This window comes from Ornithorhynchus anatinus, chromosome 4 (assembly GCF_004115215.2).
Source record: "Ornithorhynchus anatinus isolate Pmale09 chromosome 4, mOrnAna1.pri.v4, whole genome shotgun sequence".
NCBI classification, from domain to species: domain Eukaryota; kingdom Metazoa; phylum Chordata; class Mammalia; order Monotremata; family Ornithorhynchidae; genus Ornithorhynchus; species Ornithorhynchus anatinus.
The window spans coordinates 104619755-104638495 of NC_041731.1; the positions used below are offsets into that span (position 1 = coordinate 104619755).

Genomic DNA, 18741 nt, shown 5'->3' on the forward strand with positions numbered 1-18741 from the left:
TTTCCAGCTCTTGCATACCAATAAGAGACGCTCCTCCTTCCCCAGTAGCTTCATGCCTCCCAGGAGTGTCACTGAAACTTTGAAGATCCACAGAACTATAGAATAGCTTGGGTTTTCCTTTGACAACCGCAACCTATTGGCTAACTTGCAGGGTCCAGATTCACTCATTTAATTAATTTCATCCACAGCTTCTTTCTGTCAGATCATATAAGTTGTGACTTCCGTTGTTATGGTATGTGTTGTATATGTAGTTTTGTTTCTAATCGTATCTACTGAGCGCTTACTGTGCAGAGCACGATACTAAATTCTTGGGAGAGAAGAAAATAGCAGACACATTCCCTGCCCAACGAGCTTACAGTCTAGATGGGGAGGCAGGCATTAATAAATGATTAATACATAAATAAATTAATATATATTCATATTAGACATTAAATAAATTATAGGTATGTACAGAAGAGCTTTGGGGCTGGTAGGGAGGATGAATGAAGGGAGCCAATCAGGGCAAACCAGAAGGTAGTGGGACAAGAGGAAAGGAGGGCTTAGTCAGGGAAGGCCTGGTGGGGAAAGTGATTGTCCATCAGCTATGAAGAGGGAGGGTGTTCCAGGCCGGAGGCAGCATGTGGGTAAGAAGTCGATGGCAAGATAGACAAAATCAAGGTACAGTTGCTCAGCCATATCTTTAAGAAAGTATCCACCACTGATTGGTGTGTCTTGTACTAACCCATTAATCAGGCAGAATCCTTCAAGATGATCTGACAGAGAAGCAACTTATAGTGGCTACTGATTGGTCACATTCGTAGTTGAAATTATGGCATCACCTCATCTAATGACCAGGGGGTGGGGCGAGGGAAGTAGGGCTTTCCGTGAAGCTGTGTGGGAGGAAGAGACCTAGGCTGACCACGGGTGTGCTGCTCAGGAAGAGACTGGGTGTATAGGAAGCGGTCTGCCCACCGGCGACACTCACACGGTTTCTTCCGAACCCGAAGCCCTTCTGCCCCATCTTTCCCTCCTTATCCCCCGCCTCCCCCGGGGCTGCCTCCCTTCAGGGGAAAGAGAAGAGGCAAAGGAGCTGTGCGGGTGAAGGGGGAAGCATGTGTGTGGTTTCCATCGCTGGACCAGGAGACAGAGAGGCTGATCTGGCAGGGGGAGGAGAGACCGAGGTCCATTTCCTCCCTCATCAACTCAGAGCTGGGAAGCCCCTTTCCCTCCCCTCAAGACAGGAAAGTGGCACAAACAGAAGTGGCTCGACCCTACCTCCTCAGGAAGGTTCATGCGGCCCATGATCCGTCTCCCGACTGGTCAGCCAGCTGCAGAATGGCGGAAGGAGCAGAAAAAGCATGATAGCACCTCCAGATCCTCATCAAACTCCAAGCCCTCTGGCCCTGGCTCCTGGGGGCGGGTGGAGGTGATAAAAAGACCTGGTGTTCGTTTCCCTTTTATTTTTTAAAAATGACAAAAAATAAATCCCCTGGGGGAAGAAATGACCTTTATTTCTACAGCCACTGCCTGGCCTAGAGGGGCCACACCCATAACTCTATCTTAGTGGATAGAACACGGGCCTGGGAGTCAGAAGGACCAGGGTTTTAATCCCGGCCCCGCCACTTGTCTGTTGTGTGATCTTGGGCAAGTCACTTTGATTCTCTGTGCCTCAGCTCCCTCCCCTGTAAAATGGGGATGAAAACTGTGTGACAGGGACTGTGTCCAACCTGATTAGCTTGTATCTACCCTGGTGCTTAGAACAGTGTTTGTAAGCTCTTAACAAATACCATCATCATCATCGCCACTGCATAGACATCTGCGGGGGGCGGGGCGGGGGTGGGAGGAGAGGTGCAATCTGGCATCAGATTGTGTCATATGACTGACAGAGGATGGCACTACCATGGTGGGTGGTAATTCCACCTCTTCTATTAGGGTCGAATAGAACTGATAAGACCCCCCCAGGCACATTTATTACCCAGCCAAAAGCCTCTTCTGCAAATAGCACCCCACCCTATTGCAGACCTTAAGAAAGACATGATGCTGAGACCCTTGTGAGACAGGGACCGTGTCCAATCTGATAATCTCTTATCCTACTTCAGCATTTGCACATAGTAATAATAAAAAAATAATGTTTGTGTCTATTAAATGCTTACTACGATACTTAATGCAAGATAATCGAAAAGGACATCATCCCCGTCCCATCCCAGGCTTATAATGTAAGAGGGAGAGCAGGTATCTTATCCCCATGTAAATAATGAGGAAATGGGCAGGTCTCCCCCTGAAGACTGTAAATTCGTTATGGGCAGGGAATGTGTCTGCTAATTCTGTTGTACTCTTCCAAGTGCTCAGTACAGTGATCTGCTCATAGTAAGCACTCAAGAAATACCACTGATTGATTGATAGTGAAGTTAAATAACTTGCCCAGGCAAGTAGTAGAGCTGGGAATAGTAATAATAACAATGATGCCATTTGTTAAGTGCTTACTATGTGCCAAGCACTGTTCTAAGCACTAGGGTAGATACAAGGTAATCAGGTTGTCCCACGTGGGGCTCATAGTTGAACCCCACTCTCTTGACAGCATGGCTCAGTGGAAAGACCCCGGGCTTGGGAGTCAGAGGATGTGGGTTCCAATCCCAGCTCCATCACTTGTCTGCTGTGTGACTTTGGGCAAGCCACTGAACTTCTCTGGGCCTCAGTTACCTCATCTGAAAAATGGGGATTAAGACTGTGAGCCTCACGTGGGACAACCTGATTACCTTGTATCTATCCCAGCATTTAGAACGGTGCTGGGCACAAAGTAAGCACCTAACAAATGCCATCATCATTATCATTATTATCATTATTATCATCATCATCATTATTATTGATAATAATGTTGGTATTTGTTAAGTGCTTACTATCTACCGAGCACTGTTCTAAGCACTGAGGTAGACACAGGGGAATCAGGTTGTCCCATGTGGGGCTCACAGTCTTAATCCCCATTTTGCAGATGAGGTAACTGAGGCACCGAGAAGTTAAGTGACTTGCCCAAAGTCACACACAGCTGACAAGTGGCCGAGCTGGGATTCGAACCCATGACCTCTGACTCCAAAGCCCGTGCTCTTTCCACTGAGCCACGCTGCTTCTCGTTATTATTATTATTATTATTATTATTATTATTACTCCTAGTCCCGGCTCTTTCCGCTAGGCCTGACTTGGCACAAATGGAAGGCAATAGTGAATTGACACTGGTAGCTAGATCTCGTTCCAAATGATACAACTAGGCAAGTAGAAACTGTTCTGTTTTCACAATACTTCTTATTAAGCTCTCAGTTTCCTTTGCGTTTCCGTAAACCCACTGAAATGTTAATAAAGCCAACAGGATCCAGACCAACCTGAAAATCCAGAACCTGAAAGCATATAGCTAGACCTAAAAGTTGGATGGCGGATGGTAAGAATTTTAACCAAAGCTGAAAATATGACCCCTATTCTTAATTATAATTATTATGGTGTCTGTTAAATGCTTAGTCTGTGTTCTAAGCCTTGGCGTAGATATAAGTTAATCAGGTCAGCCACAGTCCCTGTCCCACATGGGGGTTCACAGCCCCAGTCTGTACTTCCTCAGGGACAGTTCTTTATATTCTGATGCACCATGACTGATGATGATGAGGTTTTGGAAAGGTAATGAAAATATTACTGAAAGTTAAAAAAAAAATCTTGTGGGTCTGATAAATATTTGAGGATAGTCATTTTAAAAGTCTAATATGTCCATGCTGTGATTCATAGACCCAAGGGCTATAACTGAAATTGTTTGGTGACTATTGTTTGATAATGAGAAGCAATGCGGCATAGTGAATAGAGCATGGGCCAGGAATCCAAAAGACCTGGGTTCTAATCCTGACTCTTCCATTGTTTGGAATGTGCCCATGGGCAAATCACTAGACTTCTCTGAGCCTCAGCGACTGCATCTGTAAAAAGAGGAATTAAGACTGTGATCCCCATGTATTTAGTCCAACCTGATTAATTTATATTTACACCAGTGCTTAGTACAGTGCTTGTCACACAAGTGGACTGAGATTAAACAGTCAGTAAGCACTAGAAGAGACCCCTGAGCAGGTAGCCAAAGAGGTTTTTGAACAGTGTGATAATTAAATCTCCTAAATGAATGGAGGAGTTAGAACAGTTATCCTGTAATTTAGGCCCCCAAACCTGCCACTGAAGAAACCTTTCGGCTTGGCTCATCTAGAATGTTTTGTCTAAGTGTTGGACAATTTTTAGCCCATCAGGTCAAACTTAACTCCCCACCAAGCTCAGAGCCCTTCTCGAAAGGATGAGGGGGTGATGGTCCCCATAACTGTTTGGATCTGAGGGTGCCCAGTCAGGGTTGAAAAGACCCCAGATGGCGGTTTCCTGCCCTATTACTTCTCTGAAGCCTCACTCCCCCCGTCTTCATCCACGCTAAAAACTCTGCCTCCTTTTCACCCCTGTGTTTAAAATGCAAAGTTGGCACCTCTCTCACCCACTCTAATGACATTTCTAATAATAGTCATCTCTCTTTTTGAGACTGAAGACGAATTCTATTTTTAAGTATTTTGTTGGCATAATGGATCATGTCAGTGTTAAATTTTCACATAATATTAAGATGAAAATGACACATTGAGTCCAGCTGAATACTAATATTTTCAGTTGCTTAAAACAAACTGGAGTCCACATCATGATCAAAAGGGAAGGTGGGAGCCAGTTCTTCAATTTACAGCCTTCGGGAGACTGAAATTCTGTTCCTCTTGCCCCAGTACCCTACTGATCTTTGTTTTAACTACATCTCTCCCTATGTATCTGTCATTTCTCCCCTCGCCCCCATTTCATTATTAAATTTTCTGTTCCAGAGCTTACAGCAGTACTCTGCACACAGTAAGTGCTCAACAAATACTCTTACTCATAGTATTTCTAGAACATTTTTATCTAGTTTGATCAGATCACCAAAAAATTGCTTAAAAGTTTGGCTCATGTAGGTTCCATCTACTATAGCCATCTCCTTAACCCCTAAAATGGCCACTAAGGCCTTACTCAAGGCCGGGCCCTCCTTGGCTGACAGAAGAAAGATGTCTTGCTTATGCTGTGTATATTTTGCAGGTTACACAGCATAATGTAATGATGTTATATGGACTTTTTCATGGAAAACTGAAGCACCAAGATTGGATCCTTGGGGAAGACCCCCTGCCTCCCTTTCCTCCAGAGATATCAGGCAGTCCTTCTAGGACTCTATAACAAGAGAATTGCTTCTATCATTCAATCAATCATATTTATTGAGCACTTACTGTGTGCAGAACACTGTACTGTTTGGGAGAGTACAGCACAACAATATTATAGACAAATTCTCTGGCCACAACGAGCTTACAGTTTAAAGCAGGAGACAAACGTTAAGATAAATCAATAAATTACCGATATGTACAAAAGTGCTTTGGGGCTGGGGGATGAATAAAGGGAACAAGGCAGCGGGATGAAGAAGTGGGTGGGAAAAGAGGAAATGAGGGCTTAGTTGGGTAAGGCCTCTTGAGGGAAATGTGCCTTCAATAAAGCTTTCAAGGTGGGGAGATTAGTTGTCTGGAATATGGAGAGGGAGGATGCTCCAAACCAGAAGCAGGACCTGGGCAAGAGGTCAGCTGTGAGATAGATGAGATTGAGGTACGATGATTAGGTTGGCATTAAAGGAGGAAAAGCACAGGCTGGGTTGTAGTGGCAGAGTAGTGAGGTGCAGTAGGAGGGGGAAAGGTGAATGAGTGCTTTAAAATTGCTGGGAAAGAATTTCTGTTTGGTGTGGAGATGATGATGATGATGATGGTATCTGTTAAGTGCTTACTATGTGCCCAGCACTGTTCTAAACTCTAGGATAGATACAAGGTAATCAGGTTGTCCCACGTGAGGCTCACAGTCTTTAATCCTCATTTTACAGATGAAGTAACTGAGGCACATTTAAGAAGTTAAGTAGCTTGCCCAAAGTCACACAACTGACAAGTGGCAGAATCGGGGTTAGAACCCACAGCCTCTAACTCCTAAGCCCATGCTTCTTCCACCGAGCCATGCTACTTCTCAAAAATGCTATTTGCTAAGCACTTATCATGTGCCAAGCACTGTTCTAAGCACCGGGCTAGATACAGGGTGATCAGGTTGTCCCTCGTGGGGCTCATAGTTTTGGCGGTTTTTGAAGAGTGGGGAAACATGGGCTGAACGTTTCTGTAGAAAAGCGATCCGGGCGGCAGAGTGAAGTATGGACTGGAGGGGGAGGCAGGAGGCAGGAAGGTCAGTAAGGAGGCTGATAGAGAAGCAGCTTGGCTTAGCGGAAAAAGCACGGTCTTGGGAGTCAGAGGTTTGTGGGATCTAATCCCGACTCTGCCACTTGTCTTCTGTGTGACCTTGGGCAAGTCACTTAACTTCTCTGTGCCTCAGTTACCTCATCTGTAAAAATGGGGATTAAAAAAAAAATGTGAGCCCTATGTGGGACAATATGATTACCCTGTATCCACCCCAGCACTTAGAACAGTGCTCTGCACATAGTAAGCGCTTAACAAATACCATAATTACTATTACAGTAATCACGGTGGGATAGGATAAGTGCTGGAATTAGCATGGTACCAGTTTGGATGGAGAGGAAAGCGTGGATTTTAGTGATGTTGTGAAGTTGAACTGTTAGGATTTAGTGATAGATTGAATATGTGGGTTAAATGAGATAGAGGAGTCAAGTATAGCACCAAGGCTATGGACTTGTGAGAAAGGAAGAATGGTGGTTCTGTCTACATGTCGAGAAAGTCAGGGAGAGGACTGGGTTTGGGTGGAAAAATAAGGAGTTCTGTTTTGGACACATTAAATTTAAGGTGATGACAGGACATCCAAGTAGGGATTTCTTGAAGGTGGGGGAAATGCAAGACTGCAGAGAGGGTGAGAAATCAAGGTTGGAGATGTAGATTTAGGAATCATCCTCATCGAGGTGGTAGTTGAAACTATGTGAGCGAATGAGTTCTTCAAGGGAGTGTGAGTAGATGGAGAATAGAAGGGGACCCTGAACCCAGAACTAACCCTTGAGGGACACCCAAAGTTAGAAGGTGGGAGGCAGAGGAGAAGCCCACAAGAGACTAAAAATGAACAGCCAGAGAGTTAGGAGGAGAGCCAGGAGAGGACAGTGTCAGTGAAGCCGAAGTTGGATAATGTTTCTAGGAGAAGGGAGCGGTCGACAGTGCTGAAGGCAGCCGAGTTCATTCATTCATTCATTCAATAGTATTTATTGAGCGCTTACTAGGTGCAGAGCACTGTACCAAGCACTTGGAATGTACAAATCGGTAACAGATAGAGGCAGTCCCTGCCCTTTGACGGGCTTACGGTCTAATTGGGGGAGACAGACAAAAACAATAGCAATAAGTAGAATCAAGGGGATGAACATCTCATTAAAACAATAGCAAATAAATAGAATCAAGGTGATGTACATCTCATTAACAAAATAAATAGGGTAATGAATATGTATCCAGTTGAGCGGACGAGTACAGTGCTGAGGGGAAGGGAGAGGGGGAGGAGCAGAGGGAAAGCGGGAAAAAGAGGGCTTAGCTGAGGAGAGGTGAAGGGGGGGTGGGGGGGAGCAGAGGGAAAATGGGATCTCAGTCTGGGAAGGCCTCTTGGAGGAGGTGAGCTTTAAGTAGGGTTTCGAAGAGGGGAAGAGAATTAGTTTGGCGGAGGTGAGGAGGGAGGGCATTCCGGGACCGTGGGAGGCCGTGGCCCGGGGGTCGACGGCGGGATAGGCGAGAACGGGGGGACGGTGAGGAGGTGGGCGGCAGAGGAGCGGAATGTACGGGGAGGCAGTAGAAAGAGAGAAGGGAGAGTTATCAAGGAGGATTAGGATGGAGTAGAGGCCACTGGATTTGGCAAGAGGTAGATCACTGGTGACCTTTGAGAGGGCGGTTTCTGTGGAGTGAAGGGGTCGGAAGCCAGGTTGGATGGGGTCGAGGAAAGAATTTAGGGAGAGGAACTTGAGACAGTGGGTGTAGACAGCTTGCTCAAGGAGTTTGGAGAGGAATGGTGGGAGAAAGCTTCTAGGCCATGGAACCTGGTGGCAGGAACTGAAGGGAGGGAGGCTGGAATTACAAAAATAACGTAATAGATACAGAAACACCTGAGACTATAAGCTTGTCATGGGCAGGGGAAGTGCTTACCAACTCTGTTGCACTGTATTCTCCCAAGTGCTTAGTACAGTGCACTGCACACAGTAAGCCCTTAATAAATTCCATTGGTTTATTAATCCAGTGCCGGGCGGAAAACTGGCTGAAAACCAGATTGTCCAGTGTGAAACCAGGTGAATAGCACCCTTGTGTACATCCCAGGGTCTGTGATCCAGGGTCTGTGCCTCCCCTTGCTCTTTCATTGACTCTAGGTGCCTTCTATCTGTGTGGCTTGAACACAGGTCAGTTTTCTCCTCTGCCCCCAGGTCGTTAGGGACCCCAAAATCTGGAGGGGTCACTCCACCTCAGGAAGTTTATAAGGGTTTATTGCTCCATTGGAATTCACTTCTTGCACTTTTTGATTTTTTTCAGATAAATCGAGCTCCAAGCTTTGGAACTGATCAGAAAATCGACTATGATGTTAAAAGGGGAGTACTGATGAATGCACTGAAGTTGCTAAACATCAGGTAATTATTTATTCCTTGAAACTTTTGAGCTTTTTCCTCAAATGTACATAGCTAAATCTTTTGTGTTCAAAGATGACACTGCCAATGGTATACACGTGAGGCTAGATGAAGCAGGTCATTGATATTATAGGTGGGTTGCCATGCTTTCCTGCTTATGGATTCCAATTCCACAGTTTTCTTTCCTCCATTCAGAATGAGGTATTCTTCTGAGTCATTAGCTTGACAGTGAACATTAGAGTGGTCCTAAATACACTTTCAAAATACAGTGTGGCTCAGTGGAAAGAGCACAGGCTGGGGAGTCAGATGTCATGTGTTCAAATCCCGGCTCAGCCACTTGTCAGCTTTGTGACTTTGGGCAAGTCACTTAACTTCTCTGTGCCTCAGTTACCCCATCTGTAAAATGGGGATTAAGACTGTGAGCCCCACGTGGGACAGCCAGAACTCTCCCCAGGGCTTAGATAGTACTTTGCACATAGTAAGCACTTAACAAATGCCATTATCATTATTATTATTATTATTATTATTATTATTAAAATAGGCCTGATTTGCAAAAATCAGGCCAGTTTAAGTTTGAAAATGATAGTAGACCACCTGCCACTATCCAGGAAGGCTGAAGGGGAATGGTCAATCAGTTGTATTTATTGAGTGCTTACTGTGTGCAGAGCACTGTACTAAGCACTTGGGTGAGTACAGTGTAATAATATAATGGACACTATCCCTGCCCACAGTGAGTTTACAGCCTAAAGTGGGAGAGAGGCATTAATATAAATGAATGAATTACAGATACATGTGCTTAAGTGCTGTGGGGCAGGGATAGGGGAAGAATAAAGAGAGCAAATCAGGGCAACAAAGAAGGGCAGAAGGGAGTTGAAAAAGACAGTCAGAGTGAATTTAGGTCAGGGTTGAAGATCAAACGGTGTGAATTTAGGTCAGGGTTGAAGATCGAAGAAAAGTACTTAGCGAAACTGAGTTAAAAGTAGAATGACTATGTTACTTAAAAATACATGTCTTATGAGAAGCAGTATGTTCTAGTGGAAAGAGAATGGGCCTGGGAGACAGAGGATCTGGATTTTATTCCTGGCTCTGCCTTTTGCCTGCTGTATGACCTTAGGCAACTCACTTCACTGCTCTGTACTTACATTTCCTCATCCAGATAATGGGGATTTTTACTATCGTAAATTATGACTGTGGTATTTTTAAGTGCTTCGCATCTGTCAAGGACTGTTCTAAGCACTTGGGTAGATACAAGTTAATCAGGTCAGACCCAGGCCCTGTCCCACCTGGGACTTAGAAGCTAAATAGGAGGGAGAACAGACATCGAATCCTCATTTTACAGATGAGGAAACTGAGGCACAGAGAAGTAAAGTGACTTACCCAAGATCACACAGTGGTCAACTGGCAGACCTGGGATTGGAACCCAGGACCTCTGACTACCAGGCCTGTGCTCTTTCCAGTAGGTCACGTGGTTTCCCCAAAAATGATATGGTGCCACCTGTCATCTTCCAGGCAGGCCGTAGACTCATTAAAAGTGACTTGAAAGTGGCTTGAAAAAGAGGATTCAGTACCTGTTCTGTTCTCCCTCTCATTTAGATTGTGAGCCCCATGTAGGAGAGAACTTTGTCTGACCTAATTATTTGATATGTATTCTAGCCTTAGTACAATGTCTGGCAAATAAATGCTTGACAAATAACCGTGAATGGTCCAAGTGCTGTGCCCACGATAAATGCTCAATAAATACCTTGATTATTTTGGCTCATACAGGCTTCCTTAATGGATACTTAAATGGTGTACAAGGGCATAACTGATATAGGTACTGACATTAAAGAATTAAATCTTTCTACGTCTCTTCTGTCTCTTGTGGCTTCTACATGCTGAGGTAAGATTGGTTCATACTCCAGTAGCCCTTTGAATGCTTTTCATCTCTATCTGTCTTTGGTGTTATCCTAGGACCAGTGATAAAAGGAGAAATTTGGCTAAACAAAAAGCTGAAGCTCAAAAGAGGCTTTATGGTCAAGGCTCAATGAAAAGGCTCTCCCCAGGTTCTTCTGACTGGGAGAAACAACGCCACACACTGGAGAGGAGGAAAGAGGAACTGGTAGAAAATTTAAAAACTTACTTCACTTTGCCTTACTCAAACCATTACTCAGCATCCGCTCAGGTTTTCATGCTTGAAAAATGTTTGATTTCTAGAAAGAGAGACTTGCCCAAGTTCGTAAGCAGATATCCAAGGAGGAGCATGAAAATCGACACATGGGAAATTACAGGTAATTATGTTTTCAGTCATTCCATGAGGTGAGGGATTTGACAATTGTTTTCTATTCAACAGACAACCGCTGACGTATCCTATCCAGACTACTGAATTAACCTCCTAATTGTCTCCTTGCCACCAGTTCATTTCTTCAACAGTCCATATTTCACTCTGTTCTACGTATTATTTTCCAAAAACATCCTTCTGCACATGACTCCACATTTCTCAAAAACCTGTGATGGTTACCCATTCCTCTCTGCATCAGTACGTGATTCCTGGCTGCTGACTTTAAGGGACTCAATCGGCAATCTCACTCTTACTTATCCACTCTTTTCTCCCACTATATCCCCACTTGCACTCTTCTGTCCCCTCACATTAGCCTCTCACCATGCCTCCTTCTCATCCCTCCCCCTATGACTTCTAAATTTTGGTTTTCCTCCTACTTGGAACTCTCTACCATCTCAAATCTGCCAATCCATAACTCTCCCCATCTTCAAAGGCTTCTGAAATCCCACCACCTCTTGGAATGCCCTGTCTGATTAATTTTTCTCCACGCCTGGTCATATCCTCCCAACTCCCACCTCAAAATTGTTGCAATGGGTGCACGGTATTATTTATTGATCACTTATTATGTATAGTTAGTAGAGTTGGTATACACAATCCCTATTCTCAAGAAGCTTACAACCTATATTTTTATGGCATGTACAAGTTAATGTTTAGATAGTAGAGGGCCCTTATCCACTTACTAACAACCATAGCATATCTGTATATATCAATTTATTTAATTAATGTTGGCATATATTAAGCGCTTACTATGTGCAGACCACTGTTCTAAGCGCCGGAGTAGATACAGGGCAATCAGGTTGTCCCACGTGAGGCTCACAGTTAATCCCCATTTTACAGATGAGGTAACTGAGGCACAGAGAAGTTAAGTGACTTGCCCACAGTCACACTGCTGCCGAGTGGCAGAGCCAGGATTCTAACCCATGACCTCCGACTCCCAAGCCCAGGCTCTTTCCACTGAGCCACCCCGCTTCTCCACTTTAAGCACTCATCCACACATTCATATTTTTTAAAAATGATATTTGCTAAGTCCTTCTAAGTATCAAGCACTGTTCTTAGCACTGGAGTAGATACAAGTTAATCTGGTTAAACACAATCCCTGTCCCACATGGAGCTAACTAGGAGGGAGATCAGGTATTTAATTTCCATTTTACAGTTGAGGAAACTGATGCAAAGAGAAGTTAGGTGTTTTGCCTAAGGTTACCCAGGAGGAAATTTGCAGACCTAGGATTAGAACCCAGGTCCTCTGTGACTCCCAGGCCTGTGTTCTTTCCACTAATAATAATGTTGGTATTTGTTAAGCGCTTATTATGTGCCGAGCACTGTTCTAAGCACTGGGGTAGATACAGGGTAATCAGGTTGTCCCACGTGAGGCTCACAGTCATAATCCCCATTTTCCAGATGAGGTAATTGAGGCACCGAGAAGTCAAGTGACTTGCCCAAAGTCACACAGCTGACAGGTGACGGAGCCAAGATTAGAACCCATGACCTCTGACTCCTAAACCCGGGCTCTTTCCACTGAGCCACGCTGCTTCATTCTTCATTATTCTTTCCTTTTACATTTTCATCCTTTAGTGTGTCTGTCTCTCCTGCTAGATTTAAAACTCCTTGAGGACAGGAATCATGTCTTCTAACTCCATTGTATTCTCTTAATAGTAGATTGCTATGCTTGCAATAGTAGATTGCTGTGCTTGCAGTAGAATGCCAAGAATCAGCCACACTGAGATGAGAAAACCAAGCAAGAGATGCAAAAAATTTTACACTAATGAATCTTATAATTTGGTTCAGGGAAATAGTTAATCTGTTGAAACTCGCTAGAATTGCTACTTGGGGAGGTTAAGTGCTAAGTTAGGTTATTACCTCAGTTCCACATTTTGTTTCGCTCTTCGGCCATTTTTGTCAGGCCCATTCAGACCCAGTTTTTGGTGAAACATATTCCTGTTTCAAAAGAGATGAGAGTGCTTTTTTTTCCTTTTGCTTTTGTGATGTTTTTAAGTTAGGAGTAATGCATACCTTATTGTTTAAAAGGGTAGTGGGAAAAGACATTTCAAAATTTAGCACAACCTCTGAAAATTTTGATATGAAAGAGAGTATTTTTTGGTGCCCCATTGTTCTAAACCAAAAAATTAGATCCGATACTTTGTGAGTTTTGCATTAGCTGTCATTAGAAAATAAGATCTTTGAGATTTCACTGAAAGTTTCAGAACCAGTTGTCTTTCATTTGGTAAGTTGATAGTGAAAATGTACTCCACATTACTCAAATTGCAGTTTTTGGCAAATCTCTGAATATGTTTTTCAGCACTCCAGTACAATGTACTCCAATGTACAGAGGGAGATTTGGGAATGCTATCTAGTTCATTTGTTTCAATGGATCTCTTTACTTCAATTGTAGGAGAATTTATCCTCCTGATGATAAATCACTACTTGAAAAATATGAAAGCTTGTTGACCACTGCCTTTCAGACATTCCTTTCAGGAAGAGCAGCTTCACTCCAACGGGAGTTGAATAATCCCTTGAAAAGAATGAAGGTAAATGGACATTTTTGTTTGTGGGTATGTGCATGCATGTGGAAAACAACATGAAGCTGAAGAAGCCCTCGACTGTTAAAATCAATTTTGTTTCTAAAATGTATTTTGTGAAATGTAATGGATTTTTGCACAAGTTTGCACTAGATTCAACAGGTTGATATGATTTTTACAATTAATGATATAACACATGAGAATGGCCTCGTATGACATTAATAGCCATTGGGGGTTTTAGTTTGCATTTCCACAAAATTGCTAGAACTGTTGTAGTCTCTATTATTGAAAAGCAAAAATAGAACAAATTTTTTAATTGTTACTGGAATTTTATTTCCCTTCAATTTTGATCGTTTTCTGATTCCCAAGCTCTTTGAGTGCTGGAGCTCTCCCATTATGGCATTCAAGAGTTTCAGTAGAATGTACTGAGTACTAATGAGCTTAGAGTACTGTAATGGGCAGCTGGAGCTGATTCAAGGGAAGTGCAGCCTCAATCCTAAATGATTTTGCATGTAATTTTGAATTTATCAGTAATAATTGAGTTCTCACTCGACAAACAATGTACTAAACACGTGGGAGAGTTTCCTAGAGTGAGGAGATATGATCCCTGCCCTCAAGGTGTTTATAATCTAGTAGGGAATTCAGATATTAAAATAAATTATTGGTAGGGGGAAACAATTGAGTGTAAAGCTATGTACATGAGTTCTAAGGGGGTCGGGGGAGGTGAGTACTCAAGCGCTTAGATAATGGAGAAGTGAGAGTTTAATCACGGAAAGCTTCTTGGAGGAGATGTAACTTCAAATTATCCTCGAAGGTGAGGAGAATAGTAGTCTGCCGGATGTGAATTGGGTGGGAGTTTCAGGCATAAGGGAGGGCTTGAGTGAGAGGCTGACAGTAAAAGAGATGAGAATGAGGCGTCGTGAGTGGGATGACTCGAGAGGAGCTAACTGTGGAAGCTGAGGTGTAATGATAGAAGAGTGAGGATAGGTAGCAGGGAGAAAACCTTTCAACATTTGGCCGGGAGTTTCCGCTTGATGTGGAGAGATTTGAAGGTTGATGAGGAGTGGGGAGGCTTTCAGGAAATCATGTTTTAGAAAAATGATCCAAACAGCTGAGTGAAATATTGGCAGCAGAGAGGAGAGTTTGAAAGCAGGAAGGTCTACGAAGAGACTGGTTCAGTAGTCACATTGGTATGTGATAAATGTATGGATCAGGATGGAGGTAGTCTGGATGCAAGAAGAGGGGCAGATTCTCAAGATGTTTTGAAGGTAGGACTGACAGGATTTGGAGAAAGATTTAATATGGAGGTTGAAAGAGTCTAGTCAATGATACTAACATAGTTGTGGGTTTTAGAGAGAGAATGGTGGTGTTGGCTACAGTAATGGGAAAGGTGGAGGAGAAGATTTAGGAGGGAAGATGAAGTGTTCTTTTTAGGACAAGATGAGTTTGAATTGCTAATGGGACATCATAATAATAATAATGTTGGTATTTGTTAAGCGCTGACTATGTGCAGAGGACTGTTCTAGTTGCTGGGTTAAATATAGGGTAATCAGGTTGTCCCACGTGAATCTCACAGTCTTAATCCCCATTTTTCAGATGAGGTAACTGAGGCACAGAGAAATGAAGTGACTTGCCCACAGTCACACAGCTGACGAGTGGCGGAGCTGGAATTCGAACCCATGACCTCTGACTCCCAACCCCTGCTCTTTCCACTGAGCCACACTGCTTGAAAGAGTGTAGTCAATGATAATAGCATAGTAGTGGATTTTAGAGGGAGAATGGGGGCATCCATGTAAGATGTTCTCGAGGCAGAAGGAGATGAAATATTGCAGAGAAGAAGAGGGCTAGATTTGTGAGTGACCCACAGAGAGGTAGATGAGGTCTCCAAGAGAGTGAATTTAGGTGAATTTAGGTTTTGAAGAGAATGGGAACTCCGAGAGACTCCTCACAGTTAGGGAGATAAAGGAAGGGCTGGTGAAAGAGACCAAGAAGGAGAGAGCATAGAGGTAGGAGAAAAACAAAGAGAAGGTAGTGACAGTGAAACCGATGTTAACGTTTCCACAAAGGGCCGGTCCACAGGGTTAAAGGCAGTGGAGAGTCTAGAAGGATTAGGATGGAGTAAAGTTCACTGGCGTTGACAAGGAGAAGGTCATCGGTTACCTTGGAGAGAGTGGTTTCGGTGAAGTGAAGGTGGGTGGAAATCAGATTATAGAGGGTCCCATTTGACATTAAAAGAATGCATTATTTTGCTGTGCCTAAAAAAAAATCCTCGCACAGAAATGTCATTACCTGCTTGGTAAACAAAGAGATATTTGCACTAATTAACAGGTTTGAGATGGAATTTCAGAAGTTTTCAGTAAATTTGCAGGAAATGAAGACTTTCTTTTAAACCTGGCACTGAAATCCTTGAGGCAAATATTTTTAATTAATAACTGCTCATGTTGCATCCCAAGTAAGTCTCAGTAGTTTGAATATCTAACATTAATATACTAATGACTGGATTTAATTTTGTTATTGACAAATGAATAATGTCATTTCAAGAATGCTACCAGAAGTACCCCTTTATTTCAAGGGTTATTTAGCCAAATGTATTTGTTGTCTCGGGGGTTGACTGAATGAGGATCAAAAGCTCCAATTAAAAGCATTATTCATTCGGTCATTTTATTGAGTGCTTATTGTACTGATAATTATGAAGCGATTTCCTTTAGGAAAGCCCACTGCGGATGATTTCTGTAAAATTATGCGCCTTTGGGTAGTTTTGAAAACACATACCGTTTAGTTGCTAAGTAATTGGAATAGGCCAGGTACTGTCCATCCATACATTGTATTGGGCCATAGAAAAGAGGAAAGATACTGGGGAGTGTTCATGGGCTTTGATTCTCATTTTTAGGAGGAAGATATTTTGGATCTTCTGGAGCAGTGTGAGATAGATGATGAAAAGCTGATGGGAAAATGTGCCAGATCTCGAGGACCAAAGGTATAAAGTTTTATTTTTGGTATTCCAAGTGAATAAACCTCATACTGTTTATTTCCTCTTCCAGCTTTCTCACTGTTTCAGTGGCTTAATCGTAAATGGCATTTACTGAGCACTTACTATGTACAGAGCTCTGTATTAAGCACTTGGGAGAGGACAATATAACAGAGCTGGGCAGACACATTCCCTGCCTGCAGCGGGCCTAAAGTCTAGAGGATGGCCCTGAAAGCTCAGTGGCTTGTAGTAGATGATCATAATAATAATAATAATGGTATTTGTTAAGCGCTTACTATGTGCCAAGCACTGTTCTAAGCACTGGGGTAGATACAGCAAATCAGGTTGGACAACCTGTGTCCAACCTGTTTTGTGAAACAGAGATGGTCAAATACTTTTCCCTTCCTTCTTGAATCATTGGAAACAGGACAGCTGGGAGAATTGGGAACAGGAGGTCCCAAACACAGAGGTTATTCACTGTTCTAAGCGCTGGGGTAGGTACAAGCAAATTAGGTTGGACACAGTCCCTGTCCCACATAATAATAATAATAATAATAATGTTGGTATTTGTTAAGCGCTTACTATGTGCCGAGCACTGTTCTAAGCGCTGGGGTAGACATAGGAGAATCAGGTTGTCCCACGTGGGGCTCACAGTCTTAATCCCCATTTTACAGATGAGGGAACTGAGGCACAGAGAAGTTAAGTGACTTGCCCACAGTCACACAGCCGACAAGTGGCAGAGCTGGGATTCGAACTCATGAGCCCTGACTCCAAAGCCCATGCTCTTTCCACTGAGCCACGCTGCTTCTCCATGGGGCTCACAGTCTTAATCCCCATTTTACAGATGAGGGAATCGAGGCACAGAGAAGTTAAGTGTTTTGCCCATTTTACAGTGAGGGAACCGGGATTAGAACCCATGTCCTCTGACTCCTAAACCCGTGTTTTTTCCACTAAGCCACGCTGCTTCTCAGCGTGAGAATCATGTTGCCCTGTTCAATTCTTCAGGTGAAGTGGTTGGGATAGAGTCAGGGTAGAGTCATTAACTGTTCACTACTGTCTTACCTACATCATTGCTGACGTCCTCTACGATGGGGTCATTCGGTAATCCATTAACACATGTTGTTCTTGCGTGAGCTGGGAAAAACGGTAACCAGAACCGGGGGAAAAATTTAGAGGGTCAGCAGCAGTGAGGGAGAAAGGAAAGAGGACAAGAAAACAGGCGTGGATGGATCCGAGAAGGTACTCAAGTTCCAGTAGCAATAGGTGGGAAATAGTAAGTGTAATGAATAATCTCTTGAATTATCCAATGTCCACAAACATCTTGTTCTGGGCTGTGGGTTCCCCGTAAAACAGAGATGGTCAAATCCTTGTGCCTTCTCGAATCATTGGAAACAGGTCAGCTGGGAGAATTGGGAACAGGAGGTCCCAAACACAGAGGTTATTCCACACCACTGCATGACATTTTATATTTGTGCCAATAACACCTTCAACCCGGTCCTTCCCCACCCACAAACAAGAAAACCACGCCATGTTAATTTTCACATTATATGCTTCATTTATTATACAGTGTAAGAAAAGGAAGCAAGATTGCTTCAATATGGCAAGAGCATCTGTGTTGGAGTTAGGAATCATCTGACAAGAGACATATGAATCCTATCAAGACTAACTTGGAAAATGGATAATTATCAGAAAAAAAATAATTTTAAAAGGCCCAGCGACAAATTAACCGTACGAGGAATATTATATGTACGCGTCATCTGAGGGGACAGGTTCTTGGTTTCTCTCTGTTTTGTAGCTCTTGCAACCAAAAGAATTGAATTAGAGGCAGAGGCCCCAGGCAATCCCTGCTGTTTTTATAGCTGCTTCTCCAGCTGCTTCTCTCTTAATTCCAGGGAGGGTGGGTGTTTTTTTTTTTCCAACTCTGCAAATTAAGCATGTAAGGAGAATGCTCATCTGCGACTCCACTGATGAGTGATCTCTCTCCGAGCCATGGGGCAGAGTTTGTCTTGGTTCCGTTTTTGTACTTCTAGCTCATATTTTACTTTGTTTTGCAAAGTCTCACTTTGCCGTTCAAAGCCTCTATTCTGAGCATTTTGCTGTGATTACGTGATGCCATTTCAGCTAAAATTCCATATGTCGTGATTATAAATGGCATTTTCCTCAGTATGGTACTTGAATGATATCATTCGAGAGGCAATCTGTATCGGGCCCGAAATATTAGTTAAATCTCCTTTTATCTCAAAAAGCATTCTAGCCATCTCCGATCTTTACCCGTTTTAGTCCTTCGGTTGAAAAAGGAATGTCGAAAATGGAA

At 43.2% G+C, this 18741-nt stretch overlaps 1 protein-coding gene across 8 annotated transcripts in view; it reads left to right on the forward strand.

Annotated features, from left to right (window-relative positions):
• The window catches only part of TTLL7 (tubulin tyrosine ligase like 7), a 238548-nt gene that overhangs the window by 139524 nt on the left and 80283 nt on the right, over positions 1–18741 (forward strand). For all 8 annotated transcript variants that reach the window (XR_003758890.2, XM_029063251.2, XM_029063252.2 and 5 more), the window contains exons 10-14: positions 8535–8629; positions 10577–10724; positions 10820–10893; positions 13333–13468; positions 16350–16436. Coding sequence is in view for 7 of the 8 variants with exons in the window: in XM_029063251.2 (XP_028919084.1) it covers positions 8535–8629; positions 10577–10724; positions 10820–10893; positions 13333–13468; positions 16350–16436 (540 nt within the window). In the remaining variant the exon portion in view is untranslated. The remainder of the gene's footprint in view (positions 1–8534; positions 8630–10576; positions 10725–10819; positions 10894–13332; positions 13469–16349; positions 16437–18741) is intronic.